The 27,011-nt window shown below is 42.2% G+C and overlaps 3 protein-coding genes across 12 annotated transcripts in view; 2 read left to right on the forward strand and 1 right to left on the reverse strand.

The window, feature by feature from the left end:
- Positions 1–25,401, reverse strand: part of LOC119004899 — a 62,815-nt gene extending 37,414 nt beyond the window's left edge. For 9 of the 10 annotated variants that reach the window (XR_005070346.1, XR_005070347.1, XM_037072250.1 and 6 more), the window contains exons 1-42: positions 25,275–25,401; positions 21,384–21,428; positions 21,162–21,270; positions 20,917–21,004; positions 20,388–20,576; positions 19,786–19,891; positions 19,436–19,669; positions 19,242–19,343; positions 18,861–19,052; positions 18,548–18,655; positions 17,855–18,047; positions 17,617–17,753; positions 16,928–17,152; positions 16,279–16,420; positions 15,999–16,122; positions 15,421–15,612; positions 15,169–15,306; positions 14,837–15,019; positions 14,544–14,738; positions 13,194–13,342; positions 12,914–13,082; positions 12,658–12,792; positions 12,305–12,457; positions 11,352–11,553; positions 10,988–11,128; positions 10,694–10,879; positions 10,410–10,481; positions 10,181–10,307; positions 9,962–10,095; positions 9,376–9,573; positions 9,122–9,271; positions 8,324–8,503; positions 7,524–7,640; positions 6,798–6,947; positions 6,554–6,706; positions 6,138–6,347; positions 3,375–3,479; positions 2,642–2,786; positions 2,326–2,537; positions 1,956–2,174; positions 1,660–1,766; positions 540–693 (exon numbers count right to left, since the gene is read on the reverse strand). Coding sequence is in view for 8 of the 10 variants with exons in the window: in XM_037072250.1 (XP_036928145.1) it covers positions 540–693; positions 1,660–1,766; positions 1,956–2,174; positions 2,326–2,537; positions 2,642–2,786; positions 3,375–3,479; positions 6,138–6,347; positions 6,554–6,706; positions 6,798–6,947; positions 7,524–7,640; positions 8,324–8,503; positions 9,122–9,271; positions 9,376–9,573; positions 9,962–10,095; positions 10,181–10,307; positions 10,410–10,481; positions 10,694–10,879; positions 10,988–11,128; positions 11,352–11,553; positions 12,305–12,457; positions 12,658–12,792; positions 12,914–13,082; positions 13,194–13,342; positions 14,544–14,738; positions 14,837–15,019; positions 15,169–15,306; positions 15,421–15,612; positions 15,999–16,122; positions 16,279–16,420; positions 16,928–17,152; positions 17,617–17,753; positions 17,855–18,047; positions 18,548–18,655; positions 18,861–19,052; positions 19,242–19,343; positions 19,436–19,646 (5,710 nt within the window). In the remaining 2 variants the exon portion in view is untranslated. The remainder of the gene's footprint in view (positions 1–539; positions 694–1,659; positions 1,767–1,955; positions 2,175–2,325; positions 2,538–2,641; positions 2,787–3,374; positions 3,480–6,137; positions 6,348–6,553; positions 6,707–6,797; positions 6,948–7,523; positions 7,641–8,323; positions 8,504–9,121; positions 9,272–9,375; positions 9,574–9,961; positions 10,096–10,180; positions 10,308–10,409; positions 10,482–10,693; positions 10,880–10,987; positions 11,129–11,351; positions 11,554–12,304; positions 12,458–12,657; positions 12,793–12,913; positions 13,083–13,193; positions 13,343–14,543; positions 14,739–14,836; positions 15,020–15,168; positions 15,307–15,420; positions 15,613–15,998; positions 16,123–16,278; positions 16,421–16,927; positions 17,153–17,616; positions 17,754–17,854; positions 18,048–18,547; positions 18,656–18,860; positions 19,053–19,241; positions 19,344–19,435; positions 19,670–19,785; positions 19,892–20,387; positions 20,577–20,916; positions 21,005–21,161; positions 21,271–21,383; positions 21,429–25,274) is intronic. The other variant, XM_037072233.1, reaches the window with a different exon arrangement.
- Positions 22,319–25,997, forward strand: LOC119004963. The gene is made up of 10 exons (XM_037072314.1): positions 22,319–22,454; positions 22,548–22,853; positions 22,993–23,046; positions 23,164–23,199; positions 23,312–23,425; positions 23,535–23,559; positions 23,688–23,728; positions 23,809–23,859; positions 23,973–24,082; positions 25,266–25,997. Exons 1-10 carry the CDS (start codon positions 22,322–22,324, stop codon positions 25,377–25,379), a joined length of 984 nt encoding a protein of 327 aa, XP_036928209.1. The 5' UTR covers positions 22,319–22,321; the 3' UTR covers positions 25,380–25,997.
- On the forward strand, positions 25,641–26,648 carry LOC119004972 (sperm surface protein Sp17-like). The gene is made up of 3 exons (XM_037072326.1): positions 25,641–26,150; positions 26,250–26,329; positions 26,453–26,648. Exons 1-3 carry the CDS (start codon positions 25,997–25,999, stop codon positions 26,498–26,500), a joined length of 282 nt encoding a protein of 93 aa, XP_036928221.1. The 5' UTR covers positions 25,641–25,996; the 3' UTR covers positions 26,501–26,648.
- Positions 26,649–27,011: the final 363 nt, after the last annotated feature.

Genomic DNA, 27,011 nt, shown 5'->3' on the forward strand with positions numbered 1-27,011 from the left:
ATTTTTGACAAGGTTAAACAAAAAAAGTGCATCCCTCTTGTTGATCTGACATCCCCCTCTTCATCCTGTAGTATCAGAGAGAGTGCAGGGGCAGAGCAGTTTTGACTCATTGATCTTTATCTAACAATAAATAGGCCTTTTTTCTCCAAGTCCCGCCTCCTGTCAGTTTTGTCTTTGATTTATAATAGTCTCTAAACTACATATTGTTGCCTATCTACTTCATAACAGTGTTACAATCATGATCAAAGTGACACACAGCAAGGTGTCGTTGCTGAAGTGCAAGAGGATCATAGAGATGTACTGCTGCTAGTGCCCCTGTAAAATTCCCATACTTCCATGATCATTACAAGCATATGTGCTGCTGCTACCTCTTTAACAAAATATTTTTCGGGAGAAATGCCTAAAAGGTTTTAGTCAAGTTTTCTAAAAAGATATTTGGGTAAGGGGTCAGGGTCAGGTGCTCCCACTGGGCAACCACGACTACAAAAAAAAATAACAAATCCGGAGGCAGATGTCTAAATTCTCAGGGATCTGATCACCTTTTGGGCATGGTCCACCCCGTCTGTCCCTCAAAGGAGGGTCAGGACGATCTGCACCTTCCAGACAGAAGAAACCTTCCCAGCATTCACCTGATGGCGCAGAGAGCCCCACAGCATCACAATAGTAGCCAGGGAGACAAGGCTGGCAATCCTCCTGAGAGGGGAAATGAAAGAGACAAAGAGAGAAAAAGGAAAAGGCAGAGAGGAAGACAGAGAGAGAAGGAGACAGTAAGAAAATGGAAAGAAAAAAAGAGGGTGTGCACACGCTGAAATATTGATTGGGGATTAGATATTGATTGGCTGTCACAATGAAAGAGATAGAAAACGTTGCAAGTTACTGTGTCGCAGGACTGCTGACCATATCCTTGTTTTCAAAGTAGAATGTGATAGACATTTATGCGATGCTGTCTGGAGATCCAGAGTGGCAAGACAGGACTTTTTGGGGGTGGTAAATTTAGATGGAAAAGGTTTTCTCTCCTGTGTTAAGGACTTGAGAATAGTTAGTTAAAAGGTTATGCCAGGACAATCTTTTCTTTTTTTAAATAAAAATATTCAAGGAACTTGGAAGGTTATCTTGGCAAAACTCTTTCTCCCCATTTGTCAAGTCATAAACACAGAGGAGAAAACCATTTAGATCAGACTTTGAAAGAAAATAAATAAATACATAAATAAATAAATAAATAAATAAATAAATAAATAAATAAATAAATAAATAAATAAATAACAGATAAATGGTAAAAAGAGATAAAGAAAATATAAAACCATGACATGACGTCTATCACATTGACAGTGATAGACGGATAGAATTCCTGCTAGTAACTGATTTATTTAGCCAGATACACCACTGGCTGTTTCTGCGATCTGAATGAACATATATGGCACTTTATCTGTACCTATATTTATATTATTATTGATGTCATGTGCTACATATCACAAACATCTTATGCAGAGAAATACAGAAAATGTAGTTGATGACAGTTTTTTTTTTTTTATCTCATCTTCATTGTTGACAATTAACAGGGCAAAAAAAAAGTCCATCCTGGCTTCATTTTGAGGGGAATGACTTCTCGCTCAATCATTGTCAAGAAGACTTATGAGTGTGGTGTTGAGTCAAAGCAACCTGGGAGACTAATGTGGTCCTGTTGGAGAATGTCCCACGTGGACAGGGCAGAGGATGGACGGTGGCCTCGGGGCAGTAATGACCAGCAGGACACGGCCCTCCCTCTCCTGATGAGCCACACAGAGAACAGCTGCCGTTTGTCAACCATCTCAAAATAGAAATACTTCCACATTTCAACAGATGATCTTACAGCAAACAATTCAATTCTCTCACGTTAGCAGGAAACAGTGTGGTAGGCTCCGACCTTGTTGCACGTGTGACCGTGAAGCACACATCTGGTGAAGAGGATTGTTTACCTGCAGCCTGCGAGAGAGGTCGCGGAGAGGTGTTTCCAAGTGCGCAGTAATATCCTTCCTGACATGGTCCAGTGACAGCTGTGCCATTTCTGGAAGAGCAGTAATGGCCGCCGTCACACTGCCTGCACTGAGAGACAGACCAGTAGCCGGGGTCAGGACTGTAAGTTCCCTCTGGACAGCCCTTCACGTCAAATCCAGTTCCTTCAGGGCAGTAGAAGCCTGGAGGACACAGAGCAAGAACACAAGGAGATGCATGAATATGAAGGATGAGTTTGTTTCTGTTACTTGATAGATTCATAAAATTAGCACACAAAAGCAAATTCAATTTCCAACCAGTTTTTAAGGGTACACAAAATAGTAAACCACAGACCTGCAGGACACAAGTACAGAGAGCCGGACACACAGTACCAGCCTGGCACACAGGGTTCGCACTGAGTAGCGTGTGTCACAGCGACATATGTCCCTGGATCACAGGGCAGAGGTTGAACAGTTCCCTCTGAGCAGTAGGAACCCTCAGGACATGGTCCCCCTGTAATTCCATCAGTAGGAGTGGGTGTGACGGCTCCCTCCACACAGTAATATCTGCATAAAAAACAATAACACAACTTTAAAACAGAGCTGGTAAGCACTTATTTGTGAGTTTAAATAATAACACATAATATTTGTTTCCTGGGAGTCTGGATTACCCCCTTCTGCAGGGTCCTGTGGGTTTAGTGAGGCCAGCAGATTCGCAGTAAAATCCTCCCAGACAGGGTTTACAGTCGCCCTGGGCACGAAGGCCTGAGCTGTTTGACCAGCTTCCTTCAGGGCAGGCCACAGGAGCTGTGGTGCCTGTTAAGATGACACAGCATGTAAATACGAGTATGTATTAAACTAAAAAAAATAATTCCACAAGAAAAATGTAGTTTTTAGGTTTGGCAATGTAATATGCTGTGACAATGTTGTACACACTGTGCAGCAGAATGTTAGTGCAACAAAATCAGTGAAAGCTCCGATTCCTGCTTGCAGCATTGAGCAGCTCAGGACGAGGCAGAGTTTACCCTGAAGCAGCTTTTCTAAAGCACGGGTCAGCGCCCCAAGTCAGACAGAACAAGTGTACAAATTAATTTGAAGAAAGTGGTAACAAAAGTTACAAGATAAATGTTGTCAGAACTTCCTGGAGGCCACCAAATGGTAATTAGTATGAATAAAACATCTTAGCCCTTGAACATAATATGGTAGAATGTTAATAGCCTCACGCTGAATAAATTTGGTTGCATTAGCCTGTAAAACAAGCTACATCAGCACCGGGCTTACGAAAACCATTATTTTGAAAACGTGGACCCCTGCCACTTGACAGATTTCAGGTATCAACAGCATAGCAGCACTGAAGCAGCTGCTGGTGGTAGATTGATTATTACATAAGGACAGGACAGTAACCTGAGGGGCAGTATTGACCGGGAGGACACAGGGAGCCTGAGAGTCCATCCAGTGGGCTGGGAGAGGATGCTCCCTCTCTGCACCAGTAACCAGCATGGCATGGTCCTGTGGATGGAGGAATATCACAACACATCATCGTCAAACAGTAAAGATAACAGCTTGTCTGGTGTAATCCAAGTCACTGGAAGTCGTGAGATCCCAATTGTTTGTTTAGTTTTTTTTTTTTTTTTTTGTTTTTTTTCATTTTAACCCATAAGAACCCAGACCCATTTTTCCTTAAAGGAAAATTATGTGGGATATACCACAGACCAAGTGGACAACATAGAAAACATTTCTGATGTTTTTTTCAGAATAACACTTTTTAATACCAAAGATCTGTGTTGTTACATATATGTTACATTGGGCGTTAGTGGTAAACATATTCCTTATCTGAAAATAAGTAAACCTGACAGTTTTTACTGCTTGTTAACATAAAATTGCCTTTTTATTTGCATTTCCACAACATATATCAAAGCTGTGACTTTAACAGCAAGGTTTCAGCAAGGTTTAACATAAAATTCTTCTTCAGTTTTGCTTTGCATCACAAAATATGCCAACTGCATCAAAATAAATAACACTGCCTATTTGGAGGCATTCACAACATGCTACCCCTTGTATGGAGAACAGAACAACAGGCCTAAAAACATAAATTGTGCAAAAAAATAGAACCCCTGTATCATCAGCACCATGTCTGAAACATTTTCTCAGTTCTTTCGTCTGTTTAGTATCTTTAGCCTTTTAGCCTAAGCCAGATGGGAAGACTTGAAACAGTTTCGTTCCTCAGTGAAGCAAAGACGCACATCACATTTCTCACAGAGAGTGGTGGTTGCATTGATTTTGCAGAGTTTGCAGCGGCCACGCTTGTCACATTTCACAGGCCAATGTGCAACTTGGTCAGTGCCAGTAGGTTCTGAAAACGATTACGTGACATGATGTCAGCCACCATTGGACACCTTGTGTCATTTTCCCAGTATGCACGATTTCCTGTCAGTTGGCAAAGACCCATGCGCAGGTAAAGGCCAATCATTATTTCCAGTTCTTTTACAGTGGTGTTAACATTGTTGTGGTTTGCAGATTTTTGTACACTATACAAATTTGTTTGTTCCTTGAGTAATTCAAGCATTTCTGGTGTTATGAACTTTCTGAAGTACTCCAGAGGACTAAGAAGATTGTCTGGAGGTGTGACATGTGGTCCTTTAAATGTGCACTCAGGGGTTTCAAAAGGTTTCTTCCTCCAAGGATATTGTTTTTTCCCTTGGACAGTTCCTTGTTTTTGCTGATTTTGCTGCCCTGAATTCACATTTGGTTGTGGTACATCATCTGATGTACTTGATTCACTACTGTCTGAATCACCACACTCACTTGACTCGTCACTCTCCCTGTCTTGGCTATTGGGATTGTAAAGAGGGTCATCAGGGTCTTCATCTGAGCTATTGTCACATCCCTCAAACTCACTCTCATCTCCCAAGATGGCCTCAAGTGCATCCTGAAGAGTGTAGTGCTTGTTCTTTTGCATACTACAAATTAAATAGAAATGAAAGAATACAGAAGAACAAGAATAAAACATTTATATTTTTATGGTATCAGCATAGGATAGTAAAATTTTGTGAGCATTATGTACAGATTTGCAAAAAGTGTTCTGTAATACAAACCAAATACTTTTACATTTTATTTTTTATATTTCTATTTGTTCTGTACACTTTTAATTGACCAGTAGAACATATTTCAACTTAATATAACTGTTACAGCTAAATTAATTATTACCGTTTTTTGTTATTGTGACAAATAGGTCACATCACATTTTCAGTCGTATTTTAAGGCTAAAAGCCCAATGTGACATATATGTCACAGCGATATTTCCGTAACTGGTTTGATATTACTTTCTTCAACAAATATGGTCAGACAAGGTTGAATGTGATATAGGACATGTTATCAAAGCATTGGAACTGTTAAATGTGTTTGAAATTACCTGTAGTGTTAAAAATCAGCTTTTTGAAATTAGATGCTTTCTTGAAATTTCCACACAGGCCATTCCAGTATTTTGGAGAGGCCACTTCCTGTCAGAGTCACATGACTGTCACATGGTCATCATACCAGGATGTTTAGTATATGTCACTTAGGGACTTAATGAGTTAAAGTCAGACATAAAGCTTTTTAAGGAAGAGACTGGTGTATTCAAAATGTTTGTTACACTGGTGTCACCGTGGGTTCTTATGGGTTAAAACAAGTCCCCAAATACATGTGTTAATTACTTTGCCTTTAACAACTAGATCACCCGAATTAGCTTTCAAGATGTCTGAGACTGGTTTCTCAAAAAGGTAGGCAAAAACAGTAAATTTAAAGTTTTCCGCAGCAGAGTCTAGCTAGAAGAATGTTCATTTGCAATTTGGGTAAAACTTAAATATGCAAAACAGTCACAAGGGAGGCTGAAACAAAATCTCCTGAAATAACTTATCTCACAGTTAAGTGAGTACTGACAACATAGGTAAACAAAGTTTCTTGTTTCTTGAAACATCTGATAGAGTCCTCATATATGTATATATAGATAAGTATCTATAAGGGTAACTTTATCTGTAAATGTCATGGGTCTGGTCAGGGTTAGATACTTGTATACCTAATCAGGGGGTGGCTTTCAGAATTGGAAGAAGAAAAGAGAGAGAAGAGAAGAGAAGAGAAGAGAAGAGAAGAGAAGAGAAGAGAAGAGAAGAGAAGAGAAGATCTCACCTGTTGGCTCTGACAGTCCTACAGAAGGACAGTATTGTCCAGCAGGACACTGCATGCAGTCAGTTAGGCTGTGTGCGTGTTGTCTCGGGTTGAAGGAGCCTTTTGGGCAGGGGTGTTGGTTGGGCAGAGCTGTACCTGCAGGGCAGTAGTGACCTTTAGGGCAAGGCCTCAGCAACGAGGCATTGGCTAGTCTCATATCACAGTAGTAACCTTGAAAGAAGAAGAACATATATTTCAACACATTTTATTTCAACTTGCAAAGTGCTTTATCGTAAATGGAACGTGTACATGTGAACAAGGATTTATTGAGAGCTGCTTTCATTACAGCCTGTTCAGCAGAACAGAAATGGCACAAGGCTAAATAAGATGTTTTCAAAAAGGAAAATAAATATATGCTTCTGCTGAGAGGCTCCCACCTGCTTCACAGACAGAACAGGCTGCCTGTTTCTCTCTGTCCTGATAGGTCCCTGATGGGCAGGGCTCAGGAGATGCACTGCCCTGTGAGCAGAAGTGTCCTAAAGGGCATGGCAGAGCTGTAGCCACAGTCTGACCAGGAGGGCACCAATAGCCTATCAAGGTGACAAGAGACACGGTACCGTGTGAAAGAATGGAAATAAGGTTGGAGCAGAGCAAAGAATCTAACACAGTGTACGGACTGACCCTGGCTGCAGGGTCCAGTTGGAGCCCTGAGTCCTGCTCCTCTGCAGTAAAACCCAGCGGTGCAGGGCTGACAGCCAGCCTCGCTGGTCAGACCTGGCACGGGGGAGAAAGTACCAGCTGGACACAACTCTGGCTCTCCTGAGCCCTCAACTGTGGAGAGAAACACTTTGAGTAGTCATTCATTCACCTAAACTTTCAGTGCATTTACGTACACAGTCCTATTCTGAGCTGTAGGGCATGAAGACTTACACCAGCATACTTTGGGGAGAAAAGTGTGGAGACACCCTACGCAGGTCAACACAAATAGAAACAAGATGACTCACACTCATACCCATGAGTGATTCAAGGTGTCTGGTCAACCTGAGTCACAGCTTTAGACTCTACAGGTTATCTAATTTGCATGTCTCTTGGCACAGAGAAGACACCAGTGAATCTTGAGAAGACCCCAAATGTTAAGGCTAAAGACTTCTTGCTTTAAAAACAACTTGTGCTGAATATAAAGTGAGATATGTTACGACTGGTGGATTAACTGTTTCATTGCACACCAAAAACTAATGTATGGTTGTGATATTATGAATAAATGAATATTTTTTCCTATTAAACTTGATTATAAATTATCTCTGTCCACCTCTAGCAGGAACTTTAGTATTCAACTATTAAGAGGCTTAAAAACTTTGTTGGCAAGTTATCGATACACTTGTTCCAAGGTGGTAAATCAGGGCTTACCACAGTATGTCCCAGGTGGACAGATGCTGCCAGTTTCTCCATCTGTTGGTCTGGCATTATCAGCTCCTCCAACACAGTAATACCCAGGGGAGCAGGGACCCATCGGCAGAGCCAAACCTATGAAAGAATATAAGTAGTATTTGTTGTTTGCTATTTGTCAATATTATTTGATTGATTTGGCCCCAAAATATTACAGATATATTGCCTTGGGACTGAAATCTCATTTTTCCAGAAAAAGTGTCATGGTTTGTGGTTTAGTTGTTTCATGTTTTATTTTGTAGATTATATCCTCATGTGTCACATGTTGCTTTCCACTTCCTGTCCTTGTCTTTTTCCTTTAATTTCACATTTGACTGGCTGTGTTTCACATCTACTTCCTGGTCACTACAATTTCCACTGCATAATTTTTCATCACAGTTCAGTAATTATGTGGTAACACTTAATAATAGTAGTAATAGTAGTAATAGTAATAGTTTGAAAATGGTAACGTGGTGACATTAATAGTGTACTAAGCTGATAATAAGGAGGTCAGACAGCATGATGTTTCCATTATATTATAGGCTATTATCAGCATAATAACTTCAACATAAAATGAAACATTTGGAAGTAAAAATTACAAAAAAAAACACATTCTAAAACTCTAATCTATCTTCCCTTATGTTCCAAACAATCCATTTTGTAGGTGAAACTGTAAAAAAATCACGTTTAATAATTGTCCTTGTTACCTGGAAATATTAGACGTGTGGTGTTTAAACTGTGAATTAGTGGACAATGTGTATTGATAAGCAATGTCAAAATACCTGAGATGTTACAGAAGGCTCCGGGTGGACAAGGCAGGGGCTCCTGGCTACCTAAGGGGCAATAAAAGCCCACCTGACAGCGCCCCCCTGTGGAGGTAGCTGGACACAGACAGTTGGCATTTGTGTAATTGTCCAGGTCAAAAGGCTGCGAGTTCCATGCTGCTGACACACAGAACCAACCTGAGAGGAAACAAACACAGCAGGAGACAGAGTGAGAGCCAATGAAAGTGATGCGTTGATGTTTTGACTGCTGTCTATTTCTGTCATACACAAACACTCTGCTGCTGCTGACACAGAGAGGCATCGCTGCAGACATCACATGATGACTTCTCACACGAACAGAGCAGCAATACAGAGCAAGGTGAGAGAGATGAGTCATTGGTGAGAAGAAAAAAAAAAAGAAAACCTCCAACAAACTAGCTAGCTACTTTTTTAAATATCTGCATGAAACTTGTGGGTATTATGTGGTGGCATATGGAGCCAAGCTGTTCTGCGCATTTGCACATACATGAATTATGCACAGGGAATTATCTAAACGCTGCTGTTGGTGCTGAAGTGCGAGAGTGAAAGTGAGGAGGAGAACTAAAGTAATGACTGATGTGGCTGGTGCAGAGTTGTGGCGCTTCATGCTTAATGTGCACTCTTTGTTCCTGACCATGAAGTCTTCCACACTGCTTTGGACTGGATTGTCAGCCCCAGGAGACAAACAGGCTGGTGCAGAGGACAAAGTCCTGACACTGAGAAACTATTGCTGTGATTGTATCTTTGGTAGAAATAAACAAAGACACTGTTACCGACCAGCCTTGCATTTTCCAGACACTTTGGTCAGCCTCTCCTTCTCACAGTAGTGTCCTGGAGGACAAGGCAAGCAGCTGTCCAGACTCTGAGTCATAGGCTCAGGGTTGTAGTATCCACGAGGACAGGGAAACTGAGTGGCATGCCTTGTACCTAGGTGCATAACACAATCAGATTTCAGTATTTGTAGAATTTGTAGCATGTACGTCTTTCAATAAATTCATGAAGAAACACAACCACGAAAGGTTTTTGGATACCATCAGGGCAGTAGAATCCAGGTGGACAGGGGTACTTGGTGAAGTTGCCAGTCTTCTCTGCACAGTAGTAGCCAGCAGGGCACCGGGAGCACACCGACTGCCCAGTGAGATTGGTGTAGGTCCCAGCCGGACAGGGCACTGGGCTCGCACTCCCATCAGGGCAGTAATGAGCTGGTGGGCAAAGACCTCCTTCTGAGCCTGGAGAGGAAAAACCCAATTAGACGTGGTAAATTAGTGAGATTGTGACTGTGAAACCCTCAGTGTGATGAATCCAGTGATCAACCCTGATTAAGTCGGCAATCAACCATTCAACAAAACACCCTCACACATTCAGATTTGCTGCATTTATCAGCATCTGTTCCTCCTCTATCTGGAGCTTATTCATAAGAATTCTACTCACACATTATATATTACCCCGACTCTACACTCTCACTTTTCATGTATGAGCTACATCCGTTGTTAATCACTGATAAGATCAACGCATTGATGTGGCTAGACCAGATTTATCCTGCAGAAACAATGGAGTAATGGATGAAGTCACTTTGCCACTATCTAACGAGCACAATTCAATATGTTGCTGTTCTACCTGTGGCTGTTGTGTCTCCCCCTGGACAATAAAACCCTGCCTGACACAGTCCAGACGGACGCGTGAGACCCGCGGTGCCACAGAACTGACCCGCTGGACACGGACTGCAGCCAAAGGCATCTGTCAGATAGAGACTACACCCACACACGTCACATACATAGTTAAACAACAGGGTTAACTTCAAAGAAATAGGTTTGTGTAATATCTGAGGTGTCCAACCTGTCAGAGTAGGTTCCTGGAGGACAGGGCAGCGGGAGACTGGTGCCCTCGGGACAGAACCTCCCCTGTGGACATGCTCCTCCCACTCCCGTGCTGAAGTTTCCATCTGGGTTCTGAAAGTTTACACCTTGAAGAATGTGCATATTTAAGATAAGACTGGTTGTTCAGTTCAGCAGCAAAGCTTTATCCAGGAGAAGTTTGATAAATGTTTTTTTTCCTGCATGTGTACCTGCTATGCAGTAGTAACCAGCTTGACAGGGCCCAGTGGGTTCAAACAGACCCCAGTCCTCGCAGAAGAACCCTGTGCAGCACAGCGTGGAGAATTGAAAACACCACCACAGTAAAAAATAACGTGTGGAAGTAATTATTTCATCCCCTAGCTAATAAATGAAGAACAAAATTTTACATAAAACACTCAAATTGAACACTTCCAACACTACTACCTAATATATTATAAAAGCATTTGCAGTGTCATGCAGAGCAGTGAAGACAACCATGTGGCAACACTCTCACCTGCTGGACAAATGAGGCACTGCTCCACTTGGCTGAGGCCAAACTGAGGGCTATAAGTGCCGGGAGGGCAGGGCAGGATACCCTCAACTCCACCACCGAGACAGTAGTGTCCTGCTGGACAGAGCTGGACACCCTCTCCTGACAGACAGTATGTCCCTGTGGGGCAGTCATCGCACGCCTCCGCCCCTTCATCCAACATAGGAAGGTGGAGATAGTGAGGTTAAGCCTACATTTTATCTTTCTGATCGTGATATTCGATATCTAACGCCGTTCCACGGAATGAATTGTCCATACCTGTAGTGTTTGAGTACGTCCCATCAGGGCAGACTACAGGAGAATTTGAGCCCATGGGACAATAGTGTCCAACTGGACAAATGTCCCCCGTCACTCCATCTGAGGGCACTGAAGACGTGGCCCCTCCTGAACAGTAATACCCTAAAAATCAGCAGATATGACATTTATAGAATCAAAACACAAATGTAATGATGCTTTTTGTTTGAATCACTTTTTGTGTGAAAAATCATTTATTTGACATCAGTGATTAAAACTAAGCAACAAAATAGCAAACAAACATCTACACAACCCATAAAATAATCATTTGGAGGGTCAGTGCCAGTTTAAAAAGTCCACCCTTCCTCCAGATAATTCACTCCCACACCTGTCTCACAGATTCCCGTGGGCTTTCTGAGTCCAGTACTGTTGCAGTAGTGTCCTGGAGGGCAGGGCCAGCAGGAGGACAGGTTTTGAGCTCCCACAATGCTGCTCCAGGTTCCCACAGGGCAGGGATGCTGCTGTGGATACTTGGTCCCACGTGGACAGACGTATCCTGCAGAGCACACACCGCCAGAGGGCACGGACACCTGCGGGGAATGTCGGTGTAATCAACAGAAAATTTAAAAACTTTGATAATCTTGGCTCTCAGCTATAGTTAGAAGTTTAAAAGTTTAAAGTGTTGGCAGTTTGTTGCTGTCATTCATTTCCCACGCACTACCAGCAGCATATCCAACAAGCATCTCTGAAATATAATTATTTTTTTAAGCGACGCAAACTTGAACTGAATATCTAAATCCATATTCATATCCGATGACAAACACTTCAGCAGTCACAGTGTGTGGGAAATTAATGGCTGCCATCAAATCAACTACAAAGCTTTAAACTTCGAAAGCTGAAACATTCCACTTGAAAAACACAGGATATTTCTACATCTTTAATGCTGTGATATGCTCACAAAATCCAGGATTGCCTCACCTGAGGAAAAAGCCAGTTAATCAACAAAAGGCAACAAAGCAAATGAAATACTTCAACATGGCACATATGGAGGCCACAGAAGCCTGCATTCCTGCTACATCATCGGATGTGAAACATAGCTATCGAGTGAGCAAAAAATTCATTTCAACAAATATTTAAGAACAATAATATGAAATCAACCAGAGAAGAATCAAATTCTGTATACTTGTTTCTCTTTCATTCAAAAATCAGCCAATACTGACAGCAGAACATGAATATCTGACTTTATGGTCATCTGTATTGTGTTGAAGAGATAACAACTGAAGTTAGCATAATAATAATCATATTCAATAATCATGATCATTATTATTCATTTCATCTTACTGGAGAGGCAGTGGAGGCTCCAGAGGTGCAGTAGTGTCCCGGGTTACAGAGACCCTGAGGGGCAGAGAGGCCTGCCCTGCTGCAGAACCAACCAGCCTCGCATGGCCGACAGTGCTGCGCAGTGTCGCCGCCCGGCTGGTCAGAGTATGAGCCCTGAATAATAAGATGATCAAATTTGACCACAGTAATTATGTACATTTGAATCAGGGTAAATGCATTTTGTGAACCCTAAGTGTAAAACCAGGAGACACAGCTAACATGGCGGACTACAGCTCAGAACAAGGCTGAAGAACAAGGACAAGCAGCTGGACGGACAGTCACAACACCACGCCACACACAGATACAGTACTGACTGGAGGACAGGGTCGAGCAACAGAGGACCCTGGAGGACAGTAGTGTCCTGTGGGACACAGCGGTGGCTGGGATAAGCCTGTCTGGTTACACACTCTTCCTCCCTGACACTCGACACATGACTGTGCACCTCGTCGCTGTGAGGATTCAGAGTAGAGACAAGGGACTCACATGGAGCAGGTTTTCTTTCATTATTTATTTTCAACTGCACAGTTTCAGTAGAACGGCATTTGGTATTCTGTGAGGATTATTTCTTACCGGCTGAAAAGTGCCCAGAGGACATGGTTCTGCCCTAGATGCCCCCTCTGAGGTATAATAACCCTCCGGTGCTTCATTCTGAACAGGCGAAGCAGAGCCACCGGTACAGTAGAAACCAGGAGAACAAGGGCCCGAGGGTGAGGTGTTGTTGGAACCTAAACAATAAAAACTGACAGGGAGAGAAAAATCTTGACACAAAGAAAACAGATTTCTATTTTCACACGGCCCTTTCGAATAAATAGGCTGATAGTGATGTGAATAGTAAGAAGAGTGGCATTACCCTGGCGGACAGCTGACACACTCCTCAGGTCTGCTGAGGCCGGTGCTGTTGCTGAAGGCGCCGGGGGGACACGGGAAGGGAGAGGACGAAGCTAGAGGACAGTAACTTCCTGCAGGACATAGACCTCCTGTCGGCCCATCTGCAGGGGTCTGGAAATAGTTACAGCACAGGCACGTAAAGATTTACCAAAAGGTGGTGAGTAGGGATGTAAATGTAATTCCTGGAGTAGTGGAATGTGATCGGAGGAAAGTAATGTTTCATAATATGAATTTCATCAGTAGACTGAAGGTCAAGAAGGGTGAACGACATAGAAAGTTCCTCTAATCTTTTTTTGCAGTAGCTCTTCAGTCAGTCATTAATTGTGTCTCCTGGATGTTCCAACTATTAAAAACTAAGAGCGGTGATGGTGTTTTTATTCACTATAATGAGCGGTTCTCTGAACTGTCGGCTGACCTGAGATCTGCTCAAACTGTATTTTCTTTGAAAAGCATTTCTTTTCTCTTTTGGTAGTTGTGTTGTGTGTGTGTGTGTGTGTGTGTGTGTGTGTGTGTGTGTGTGTGTGTGTGTGTGTGTGTGTGTGTGTGTGTGTGTGTACATGAGTGTGTGCGTGTGTGTATGTGTGTATATATGAGTGTGTGCGTGTGTGTGTACATGAGTGTGTGCGTGTGTGTATACATGAGTGTGTGCGTGTGTGTATATATGAGTGTGTGCGTGTGACTTTCAGTATGCCTGTTGTTATCCATGTGTGGATGCTGGAGTGGGAATAAGAGACGTTATAAAAAACGGTATGTGTGTGTGGGGATTCACGGTAACATTAACTGAAATGTTGTTTTATTTATGTAGAATACCGATGTGTTTTCTGCCTTATATGAAAAATGTTGCACGTTTGAATCGTAGGGTCTCTTTTAGTTCTGTCGAATAAATGATCAACATATTAATGTTTTTCATTTGTTTAGTTGATTTATGGCATTTTTATCTGTGTTAAATTGCCAAAAAGTAGTCTCCCCTCCTTCTAATCATGACTGTGCTGCTTTCATTGGAATATATTATTATATATAAAAATAAATTGCTCTGAAAAATGAGTTCATAGAGAGTACAAATGTGATGAGAGCAAAAAACATCAGGAACCTGTTTGGAGTTCAGAGGATTAATGCTGTACTGACATTTACTTGACTTCATTATTTAGAGAAGATGTCGTTAATTATTTCCCTGAATTTTGCTTGTGGACCCCAGGAGGACTAGTAACTATTTTATGTAAGTTAATCAGGGTTAAACACATCAAGAAAAGAATAAGGAATTCATGACTAGCAAGCTCTATTTAGTAAATTATTAAAAATAGCATTTTCATACTGCAGACTTGGCTCCCTCACGACAGTAGAAGCGCTCTCTGCAGCTTCCAGAGGGCTCTGAGAGTCCCACACCGGCGCAGTACTGGCCTCCGCCACAGGGGGAGCACTCAGACCTAGCACTGAGAGCCCAGCGTGAACTGTAGGTGCCTTCAGGACACGGCTCGGGAGTAGAAGTGCCTTCTGGACAGTAAAAGCCCTGACAAAAGAGTGACAAGACAAGAGATTTCTTGTCTATACTGTTACACTGTCATCCATGTGTTAACACAGTTTATTAGAAACACTGGATGTTCACACCTGAGGGCAGACTGATGGCATCTGAGTCCCCAGGCTGTCGCAGTAATGCCTGGGTGGACATAATACACACACCTCTCCACTATGTCCAAGTGTATTGTTCCTGTACTGGCCAGCCTGACAGGGGTATGTGTAGGGGTAGCCAGTCCCTACGGGGCAATAGTGCCCATGAGGACACACTCCTGTCTGTGATATCACAGCATACGCATACAGTCAGATGGTGCTCACTATTCAAACATATGTCAAAACGTATTTGGGACACAAAAAAAAATAAACACTTGAATATTTTTTTTTTCATATTAAATGCTATATATCTAATTTATTCTGAATCTCACAGGGTTGGTAATAGGCTGCTCCTGAGGCTGCTGGGAGTAACAGTACTTCCCTTCAGGACACTGGACACACTCGCCGGCCTCACGCAGTCCAGGAATCTCACTGTAGGTACCATTGGGACAAGGAATGGGGTTGGGATCCTGTGAGGGAAATAACATTTAAAGGATGTTAAATGAAACAAAAGTGCTTTGGACATTTGCAAAACATGCAAGAAAACAAATTCTTCCTTCGCGGTGGATATTGTTTCGACTCACAATGCCTCCTCCAGGGCAGTAGAAGCCGCGAGGACAGAGAGTGGCTGAGCGCTGGGGGTCTCTGGCCAAACCCTGAGAGCAGAGAAAGCCTGGGGGGCACACCATGACACTCAACATGGCTTCCTCGCTCGTGGTCTCGTTGCTGCAGTAGTGGCCCTGCAGGCATGGAGAACACTCCAAAGAGCCCTCGTCCTACACACCAGATAACGTGAAGGAAGATTCAGGGAGTTTAAGTTAAAGATATCAACCAGTATGGGGGAGGGACAGCGCAAAATACACTCTGAAAACTCGAGGGAGAGGAGGATCGAACTTGCAAGATGCTGCAGGAGCGCTGGTATTGCTTCCATATTGAGAGCAAGAGATGAACTATTACGAAATTTTGAGTTTAGCAACTCATTTTGCTGACATTTACAGATGTACATACATGGTGAGTAATGTAATACGATATCACTGTGGGCTGAGAATGCTAATCTAAAAATAGGACAATCAGAAGGACGAGACGTGTACACCAGCTCTGGTTTCCACTGGTTCAGTCAGTTGACCAGTCACAGTGGACTGTGTTATAGATGGGGCCTTACAGAGTAGCTGCCAGCTCCACACACTCTGGGGTTGACAGAGGCTGAGTGGGGACAGAAATAGCCGGCAGGGCAGGCAGAGCAGTCCTCCAGCCTTCGACCTCCTTTCAGGCGGCGAAATGTGGAGCTGGAAGACAGGACAGAGTGACTATACTAAATCATACCTATCACATCAGCTTTATACTTCATTTCATTCTTTATGGCACATTCTTCCCATGCATCCTCCTCCATATCATCATCCTCACATCTTCTCTCTGACATTCAGCACACAATTACGGCTTACGGTGGGCAGGGTGACGGCTTGGAGGTTCCCTGTTGACAGAATGAGCCTTCAGGACAAATCAGACAGTCTTCTCTGTGTCTGTTCCCCATTTGGATGCTGTAGGTGCCTGCAGGGCAGGGATACTGGGTGCCATATGCAGTCCCTGGTGATGCAACATCAAAAAAGTTATATCCACGAGTGACTCATGATATCAGTTCTAGGAGAGAGAGAAAAAATCTGAAATCGATTTCACGCGGAGAGCTGTGTTTAGGCCTTAACAGTTTGCAAAGAAAACATTTAAATACTTTTGTGATACTTTTGTGTGTAAGACTTTTGACATCATAAAGCAACATTATGTATCTTTTAAAGTAAATCTGTAGAAAGTTGAGTATTTTAATGGTTTGGCCAAAGACCCAATTTGGTAATTGACTTTGATTGGTATTTGATGGCCAGGAGACTGCTGTGCCCTGCCACTCACCTAATGTTAACTTGGGTCAACTTCAGCCACATGCAACTGTGCTCAGTATAAGTGGGTTATAGACAGTGGATGGATGGATGGACGGATGGGGACTTAATAATCATTCATCTTTTTACAAAAGGTCACGTAGTGACTACAAATAATTTTGTTTGGATACTAGCCACAGTATTTTAACATTTCACACTCATGTACCTTCAGGACAATAGTGTCCAGAGCTGCAACGACCTGACGGCGCTCCAGAACCGGCCAAACAGTACCAGCCCTGTGGGCACGGACGACACTCTCTCTCAGCTTCCAGTCCACTTTGACCACTCCATGTCCCCACAGGACACTTGTACTGGGTGGGGAACATAGTTCCAGGTGGACAATAATGCCCTGCAAAGCAGGAGAGTGGCGGCCTCTGGATACCGCCAGTTCCTGAAAAACATAAATAATGCAGGCATGAAGGTGGGAAAACAAGCTGGAAGCTAATGATTTTATCAGCGATGTTGACACAATCAAATATCACTATATGTTTGACCAGAAACCTCATACTGATCATTTATTTTGGGAAAACTGAGACTATTACATTTGGAAGATGATTACACAAAAGAAAACAGATAAATGTGGACTAAATTGGTACATTTTATTTCTCTACAGCAGTCAAGTAAGTACAAAAATGTGTAGAAAATACAAAAATGCACCCTTTAAGTCTAGGATAACACACATTAACACACACAACTTATATCAATATGTTGACTCATATAAAAAAATGTGATAAATCACGAGGCTCTACTTCGCATAAACAACCCAAAAATTCAGTTTTACACTCATAATGTCAAACAGAGTCCTTTGAATGTTGACTAAATGTGTGTGTGTTATGTGAGAAAGATAAATGTCACCTCGAAGACAGGCATATCGTGCGGGGCATTGCTGACACTGTGAGCGGTCAGTGAGGTCAGTGCGATTGCTCAGAGTCCCCGGTGGGCAGGCATTGGTCGGCGCGTTGGGTTTGGAGGAACCGGGGGGACACACAAACCTGTTACGATTCAGGCAGACTGGTCAAAATGAGAGATTAACAGGGAAGTTCACAGTGTCAACAAAGCGTGTGGCTGAGAAGAATCTGAAGCCGTCACTCACCCTTGCATGCAGTCCACATCGGGGGCTCTCAGAGCTACCTGTGTGCAGGCCTTCCCCGCATAGCACTCCCTGCAATCCGCCAACTCGTCCTGACCCTCTAAAGGGTTAAAGGAGCCTGGTGGACAAGGGACAGGGTCGCTTGTCCCCTCAGGACAGTAAAAACCTGCCGGGCATTTGAGACAGTCCTTCACACCTGGAGGGATCAGTTACAAACAAATGTATGTTAGATACTTTTTAATCCAATATGTTGGAATTTTGCGACCCACCTGTGTTTCATAGTCCATGCTCATGTAGCACATAGTCAGGTTTCCTTTGACAGACATTCATTTTTTTTTCATACTGCACTGACAGCCCCAGCAAACCATCAACGGTTATTTTTTCTTACTAAAAATCTGTCCTTGCTCTCTTGGCATCCATCTGTTGCAATTTCTCATCCATATATTCCAGCTCTTCATGGGAACAACACTCATATCATTATATAACCATTGCATTTTATGATAGACTGCTATAGTGCCATAATACTTTAAGGTGAGCTGTGGGGCTGTTCCCAAATAACAGTTCCACTTAGAAATAAATGGCAAGCCTGAGCTTTAAACTTGGTAAGCCGTGAAAAAAAATCAATGACTGTGAATGTGAAATACGACTTATTAAATGGGGAACATAAAACTGTAATAATACGGCATATAAGCTCACTTATTGCTCCTTGATGAGGGGTGAAGGTGCCTCTAGGACAGATCACCTCTTCCAAACCAGCAGGACAGTATCTCCCCCGAGCACAGGGCAAGCCAGGCCCAGATGAGCCTGACATACACACACACACACACACACGCGCACACACACACACACACACACACACACACACACACACACACACACACACACACACATATGCATTACATAGAAAAATGAAAAAAGAGCTGGTCCGGTGCAGTGACATTTCACCATAAAATCTATCTTCTGCTGTGACACACAGTATTGAATTCGGCGTATTAGTGCTAAGACTTACCTGCAGGACAGAAGCGTCCTTCTCTGCATCTCTTACATGCTGCCCTACTTGTCTGACCCAGTTGTTCCCCCGCTGTACCAGCAGGGCAAGGTGACCCATGAGGGGTGGCGGTGCCCTCCTCACAGTAATAGCCCTGTGGGCAAAGGAACTGGGAGGTGGGCCTCTGTGAGCTTCCTTCCAGACAGTAAAACCCTTGAGAGAAGTATTTATAGATAAGTTCAAAAAGATGTTTTTATATCTGCAGGATAAAATATTCATAGTAAAGACATCAGTAACATTAGTCTGTAACCAAGGTAATGTTATGGGTATACATACTGATATGAATATAAATATTATAGTCTTTGGACGTGAAACTGAAAAAAGGTTTTATCAATACTCTACCAGCAGGACAGATCGTGCAGTCTCTCAGCCTCTGCAGACCTTCCTTCAAGCCATAAGTCCCTGCAGGGCAGGGCACAGCTACACCTCCCACACAGTAATGACCTGAGGTGAAAAGAAACATGCGCAGGTAAACACCGGGCGTCTTACAGAAGGAAAGGCAATATAAATGGTAGAATGCAGTGATAAATACTAACCTACTGGACAGACCACACATGCTAACTCCTCCCTCGTGTCTCTGTATGTTCCTGGTCGACAGGTGATCGTTTGACTGGACCTGTGGACGGGCTGGCTCCAGCGGGGGGCCACAGCTCCCTCACACAGCAAAGACGTATCATTACAGCTAGGGCAGGAAGTTTGTCCCGGTGTGGAAGAGCGACCAGGAGGACAGGGGAGAGGCTGTGACATCCCACTGTCTGGACAGTAACTTCCTATGGCAGGCAAAGGACACATTAACACATTCACTTCAGGTCTTCTCACTTATAAAACATAGTATTGAGAACAGATTAGGAATTTGAATGGTCTTCTTTTTTTTTTACTGAATTACCTGCTGGACACTGCAGACACCTGATAGTACACACAGTGGAGTAGAAGCCCGGGAGGCAGTCATTACACACAGTGTGATCTACATCAGGCTCCTTGCCAGGCCCACACTATGAGGCATATATAAGAGATGAACAAAGGAGCAAGGAGAAAAAAGCACATGATTTATATCAATTCCAATGCTTCAAAACTCAACCAGCAATTCATAAAGACAAACTAGACAGAATAATTTCCCGGGTGCACACTGTGTTTTTATGCATAATGTTTGTATCACATGAACAAACTACAAACTTTCCTTTCCTTATGTGATGTATAATGAAAAAAATAAATCATTGTGGCACTGTAATTACCTTGACTTTTCCCTCTCGGATAAAATGCATTTTGGAGGAACAACACTGAAATAGTCTACTGTGAGTGACAGACCCTTTTCACGGCAGGAAAAAGGACTAAGAACATTAATTATGGCTGCAATCTGTTAGGGTGTCACTGTCAGGGCCTACTGGGGCACTTAATAGAACGGAGTTATTGTTTAGGTTATTGAACAAGAGTGTGCTTTTCCTGCTTTGACTAATTCAAATATTTGTCGTCAAAAGGGTCCATAGTTACCCTAAAAGGAAATCCAGAGGTGCAGACAGAATCTGCAGGGCAGGTCAGACACTGCAGGACCCCCTCAGGAGAATGTTGTCCTGGAGGGCACAAAGAGAGGGTCCCATTGGCTGGATCACACGTGAGACCTGCAGGACACGGCCTGCAGTCCACTCTGTCCTCCGAACTGATCAGACCTGGAAAACAAGGCTGCAATGAACAGAAATTAGTTTGTTTTTTTTAAAGACAGCACCTTGACAACAATGTCTCCTACCACACAGCATCAAGCACAGTTGAGTAAAGCTTTTGCACATTTTGACTTGTCAGACACTAATCATTAATCACTGCATTGTGATGCAATAATAGCTGGATCAGTGTGCTTGTTACTGTTATTAGTTCCACAAGTGCTTTTTCTACTATGGCAAGTCAAAATGTTTGTTGTGACAAAGTTCTTGATCCTGATTCATTGCTAAAAGAAGACCATAAAGTCTTAAGTTTGGGAGCCACTGTGTTGTATATTGATTGTTTGTTACACACAGCTGTCTCTTACCTTGCAGTCACTGCTACTGCTTCGCCCCGTGTAGAGGTTAAATGTTCCTGCTGGACATCTGTGAGGTGCAGAATCATTGCCAGGACAACTACATAACAGAAATGCTTCAGTTTAACATCTGTAACCAGTTTCATGTCTTTAAGTGTATGTAAAATTCTCACATGCAATGTGAAGAAAATATCTATGTATTTAGGTCATAATGAAACTTCACAGATCAGTGATTTTAAAGATAGTTGATGACTTACAAATGGCCGGACGGACACTCTAAACAAAGCCGGTGGGAGAAGTAGTTTCCTCCTGGACACTGATCAATGCCCGTCTCTTCACTGCTGTCTGCACTCCCTTCAGGTGATTCTTAAATTCATAGATTAGATCAGATCAGATCAGATTAGATCAGGTCAGCGTTTGACGTGTCTTAAATAAGCTTAATTTGTTACATATACTGTAATAAACAATGTGTGTCTCACCTGAGGCCAGTCCAGATTGTGTCAGCAGCAGAAATGTCCAAGAAGCTGAAAAACACAACAGACGCATTCTTTTCCACGAGCACATTATCACTGAATCTTTGATCAAATCTTCACTGCTCCTTTTTTTGTGTGTATTTTCATTCAGAACTGTTTGGTCTGAGCCTACATGACTAACAGTGTAAAGGCATGAAAGTGAGAGGCCCTCAGTCGCTGAAAGTGAAACATGAGCGCGACATGCGATTCCCATGTGATTGCCCTCGCTGACGACGGGGAGCGATGATGTTCTGTAACTGTACCTTCCACTTTTATAATGCATGAGCATGTGCTAAAGCTAACCTAGATATTGTCTCTGAGTGGATTGCTGCAATTATTGATGCTACCAGTGTAATTCATTTAGAGGCTATAGAGAGTATAAAGTATGGGGATGATATGAAGACTCAGAGGGATTTTTGGAAACAATTAATGTAATCCAGGGCCAATGCTGAATGCTTTGTCAGAAAAAACAAAACAATTTTGCCTTCAAAGGACGAGAATTTAAAAATAAATTATTCAGCTTAAGTTCAAATGAATGTCAGACACATCCTCTGTGCGAGCTGAGAGTGAGCTGCAGCAATGCAGCTGCAGATATATGTGTAAACCACATCATTATGTAATGCATCTTTTTTTCCAAGACAGCTTTGCAATATTAATACAGTAAACTGTTCTTTATTGTATAATGTTCATGTATCATTCATGTATTTTGTATGTTTGAGAATGTTTTGAGAATTTTTTTCCCCCCTATTTTCAACTGAAATTTATTTTGCAGGAAGTCAGGTGCATTGAGTGGAAAGTTCTGAATTATTTTTACATGCATACTCTGAAATCAGTCGCGTACCACTTCCTGTGCCCTAACCCCAGGGTTTGAGTGGATGGGTTGGTATTTCAGCATTCTTCTGCAGATGCAAACACTGCTAGACTACAAGAGCACAAGACATCTGATTGCATGTTTCAAAGCAGCAGGAACCAGAAAACACGGAACAACAATGATGATCTCAGTCCGCTTCACATTGCTCTTTTTTTGGGTGACACAAGGTAGAGTAAATATACTCTTGGTTGTAACGCACTTGTCTATCAAAACTGATGTTATTTTTTCCATAAAGTAGATAATATTTTGTCTCTTTGCAGATTTTGCGAGCTGTGTTCATATCAACGTGCCTGTTGATGTCTTGACCGTAGCATTAGGGGACTCTCTCACGTTAAACTGCACCTACAACTGCTCCAGTGGATTTGTCCGTGGATTTTGGAGCAAGACATCGGAAAACTCTGGCTGTCGAGGGATAAAGGAAAAAAAATGCACCTTTTGCACGGCGTCTCTTCATCTTTCAAATGTGACCGCAGAGGATCTGAAGAACTACACCTGCTACACAGAAGCTACAGACGATGTTCAACTTCCGAAGAAAATCGAGCGTGTTGTTCTCTTGCAACTTCCAGGTAGATAAATATCATAACATGAAAATAAATAAAAGATTCATCTTGTTTGTGGCAAAGTTTATGAAGGCACCAAGTGACCAAATGTCGTGTAGCCGGCCGTAGATTTCACTTCGATGTTTGTTGTTTTCGCTGTTTTCAGGTCAAACACATGCCCCAAACTGGACCCTTTCCCCAAAGACTGAAACTACAAATGGTGAGCACCATGTATGCTCTGAAGAAATAAAAAAAAATATATACTCCACAATTGTGAATATACATTTAATTTCACACAGTGCTTTAATTTATGCGTACTATGTTCTACATTTCTCAGCATCTTTTCCCACTAAGCCAAAATACTCAAATGGAGGTGAGATGGCTCTTGAATTTAAGCATAACATGTGAATATAATTCCAGTTGTAAAATGTAAAAGTTAGTCCATACAATCCAACTTAATACTGTCGTTTCTGTGTTATCTGCAGAGCTGACTGGAATTAAGGTTTTAGCAGCAGTCAGCGTCACTGTGGCCACGGTGCTCACAGCGTTGGCTGTTTTTCTGTGTCTGAACCGGAACAAACTGAGCTGGAATTGCAAAGGTGACATTTCAATATATGAACATAGACTTGTTGTTAAAACTGAGAATTTCTAAAATAGAAAATACACACTGTCTCTGTATAATTGTATTAATTATGTCGTACATTCCAGGGGAGCCAGTTGTGTCCAGGTCAGGGTGAGTGCAATTTAAACTAAAAACAACTATTTGGCTAAATCTGTGTTTAAAAATATGATTATGTGATATGATGTGATTTTTTAGAAATTCAGTTTACAAGTTAATTTCTTTACGTATCACTGTTTCAGATCCCCGCTGCCTCCTCATTCTGTCCACTCACCAGTGAACGGTAAACGGCTTAAAATATACAGTGTAAAAATCTTTGCCTCTGAATTCAGCCCTGCCATTCACACCTGTCATCTTCCCCAGGACTGCTGTCAACACAAAGTGACAGGGTGACTCTGAGGATTCCTACACCAGGTAAGATCATCTTTGGATCAGCAGTCCCACCACTCTTGTTTCCAAAGTGACACTGCTGTCGACAATGCAAAGTCGGCCACTTTCTAATGTATTGAATAATTTCTTTGGTTTAGATAACGAGAGCGACACCGAAGTTCCTTACGCTGACATAATGATCACAGTCCGCGGTGTAAGCACACCAGAGCTCAATCAGGTCGGCTACACTCCTGGGGATCAAAAAGAGGTGAGGGGCAAAACTTGTGTGGTTTTATCCATTTTATAAACATGTAATTGTATTAATAAACAGTCAATCGACAGATAATTAGGTATTTGTGTCCTCTAGCACAGACTTAATAGTAAATCACTATCCACACTACAAATCAACAGCACCATCACATCAAGCAAAATAACAATTTCTTAAATCAACATCTCTCTGAAACAGTTTCAAACAACTGGCATAAACTTCTGCAGTGGCAGAGAGAGTACTGGAAATATGTACACAAGTACAAGTATAGTTACATTACTGAAATACTAATCAAGTCAAACTAGTGGTGTTAAAACGATACTTCAGTGGAAGTACAAAGTATTCTTCCCCGACAATACTCAGAGTATTTGTTCCTTTTTAACCATTGATTTTTGATGCATTATCAATATATCAGGCGTTGAGACCGCGGGGTGTCATGCTCACCTGCACCTGCTGCACAGTTTTGTGTTTTCTGCCCATATGTCAGGGTCACCACTTTTTTTTTTTATCAGATAGCTTCACTGGCTACAAATATGCAGCAGAAAGATTTGGATATTACTTTAAATTGCCCTCAGTACTGTAACTCGAATTGTTCTCCACATCTATTTTATACAATTCCCTGGTATCACATATTCTATTGCATGTATCTATTGGATGTCAGTCTGTCCTGGGAGGGGGATGCCTCCTCTGAGGCTCTTACTGAGGTCTCTGTTTTTTTCTTTTCAACTATAGCAAGTTTTTCCTCACTCTACAGAGGATGTTGTTCACTGTACAGATCGTAAAGCCCACTAAGGCAGCGTGACTGAAAAGTGATTCGATCTGATTTGATCAATACTTCTTTAAAAGTAACTCAGTAGCTGTGATAAGTTATTTCCACCCCTGGTAAATGCAGAGCTGTTGGGTTAGTCTTATTTCTGCAACTAAATGTACATCAAGTTTACATTTTTCCAAGTTAGTTTACTTTAGCTGATTTAACTGTACACGTCAGCAGACTTCATGTAAACCTGTAAAACACTGGATCACACTTAAATGTGTTGCTGAACAGTCGTATGTATCTTTTATGTACACCGATTTATAGCACATTTGATGAGAACCAGGTTTGCTAGGTATTTTTCACAGCTAATTTTTGTTTTTGTTTTATTGTTTTGTTTTGTTTGTTTTTTCCCCTCTGCTTTTCCTCCAGTGGTCTCACCTGCAGGCCTCACGGTCTGCTGACAGGCTGCACATACCCCACCCCAGAGAGGTCAGCCGCAAGATGAGCACCAACTCTGAGTACGCAGTCATCACATATGCCTGACTGAGGTCGCTGCTGCTGCTGGAGGAGGAGGATAACAAACGTCTGAATGTGTGTTTTACATGCTAATGCACGTTAACTGTATATACATGTAACGCTTTTTTACACGTATGCTACTTAACAATATTCTTTGTTTTGTGTTCTGTGTTTATTATGACGAAACCGCATCCATTACAAATAAAGCCGTTCTGCCTTGTGAGTTTTACGATGTTTGAGCCTTGTCAGTGTCCGTAGTTAGAACCGTTGCCTAGGAACAGCTATCAACAAGTGGTTAGCCAGCTAGCTGTAGCATTCAAAAACTAAAGGTGGATACGGACTGCAGTTAATTCAGGTAACAGGTGTGACTACTAACTTGTGTTCTGACATTTTCTTAATCGCTGTGAGTGTATCTATTAAGCACTTTGATTGTTTTGAGACGACATCCTCGCCGCTTAACTACAAATGTAAAGTTAAAGCCAGTCTGTCTGTATGAAGTGCCCAGTGTTAGCTAGCGTCTCTGCACTTCTACGCCACACATCAAGAAGAAAGTACAAGACAAAGCAAAAAACTCGACTTCTCTTGGTCAGATTTCCCCCGCTGTCACTGTAGATATATATATTTGTAAAAAAAAAAAAAAAAAAATGTCAGTGCCTTTCTCCAACACTCACCTGCGGGTCCCGCGAGGTTTTGGTACCATCCTAGAGGGACTGGCCCGAGAAGTCCTGCGAGACCAGCCTGAAGACATCCCTCAATATGCTGCACTGTACTTTGATGCTCTTCTCAAACAAAGAGAAGGTAACTGCAACTTGGTATGTTGTAAAATGAGACCAACGCCATTAAACGCTGTCAAGTTATTATAATGATTTTTTTTTCTCTCACTAATTTTGCTTGAAGATAGTGGCATGGACCCTGCTGAGTGGGCTGCTAAACTGGAAGATAGATTCTACAACAACCATGCATTCAAGACTACTGGGGTACTGGGTCAATCTTACTGTAGAGACCACTTCTTACCAGACCTATAAATCTTTTCTCTGTTTTTCAGTGTGTCTCTATTTATTTACCATGACACCATTGTTGTTGTCCCCCCCCCCCAACAGGCTAGTCCTGAAAAAGAGCCTGCAGCAGAGGTGACCATTTCCAAGTGAGTCTCAACACGTGAACTATTAACAGCCAGGAGGATCAACAGGAGAGGGACAGGACGGACAGGAGGGAGAGAAAAGTTCAGGGACGAGTGAAGAAGAAATGAGAATAAGAAATCATTTGTTTTATATGACTAAAAGTTTTCAATATAGAGTCATTGTGTGAGGGTTTTTTTGTAGAAGCCGTTTTTTGCATTGATTAGGAAAATTAAGTAAAGGTTTGAGCGCATAGCTGCAATTATCATACAGCACAATCGCTCAGCAACTACACCTGCAATAAGGCTTGGGTGGATGCATTGTCCTAACCTCAGTGAAAGTGTCATTTAGGACATTTCTGTAAATATGCCAGTTTAGTCATCCTCGCTCATTTTCAAATTCAGTCCTTGTCCAAGTGTGATGGGACCTACAATAGACACATTAAAATTAATTAAAATGGAATACTGTACTTTGAGCAAAGCACATACAGAACACTTAAAATCAAGGACAATTATACATAAAACATAAAGCAAAATGTAAC

Source organism: Acanthopagrus latus, chromosome 2, assembly GCF_904848185.1.
Source record: "Acanthopagrus latus isolate v.2019 chromosome 2, fAcaLat1.1, whole genome shotgun sequence".
Classification (NCBI taxonomy): domain Eukaryota; kingdom Metazoa; phylum Chordata; class Actinopteri; order Spariformes; family Sparidae; genus Acanthopagrus; species Acanthopagrus latus.

Coding starts and splice junctions, on each gene's coding strand:
- LOC119004963 (XM_037072314.1), top strand. CDS start 22,322: ATGCAAACACTGCTAGACTACAAGAGCACAAGACATCTGATTGCATGT. Junction 22,854..22,992: donor TGTTCTCTTGCAACTTCCAG/GTAGATAAATAT, acceptor CGCTGTTTTCAG/GTCAAACACATGCCCCAAAC. Junction 23,560..23,687: donor CCAGTTGTGTCCAGGTCAGG/GTGAGTGCAATT, acceptor TCACTGTTTCAG/ATCCCCGCTGCCTCCTCATT.
- LOC119004972 (XM_037072326.1), top strand. CDS start 25,997: ATGTCAGTGCCTTTCTCCAACACTCACCTGCGGGTCCCGCGAGGTTTT. Junction 26,151..26,249: donor TCTTCTCAAACAAAGAGAAG/GTAACTGCAACT, acceptor TTTTGCTTGAAG/ATAGTGGCATGGACCCTGCT. Junction 26,330..26,452: donor ATGCATTCAAGACTACTGGG/GTACTGGGTCAA, acceptor CCCCCCCAACAG/GCTAGTCCTGAAAAAGAGCC.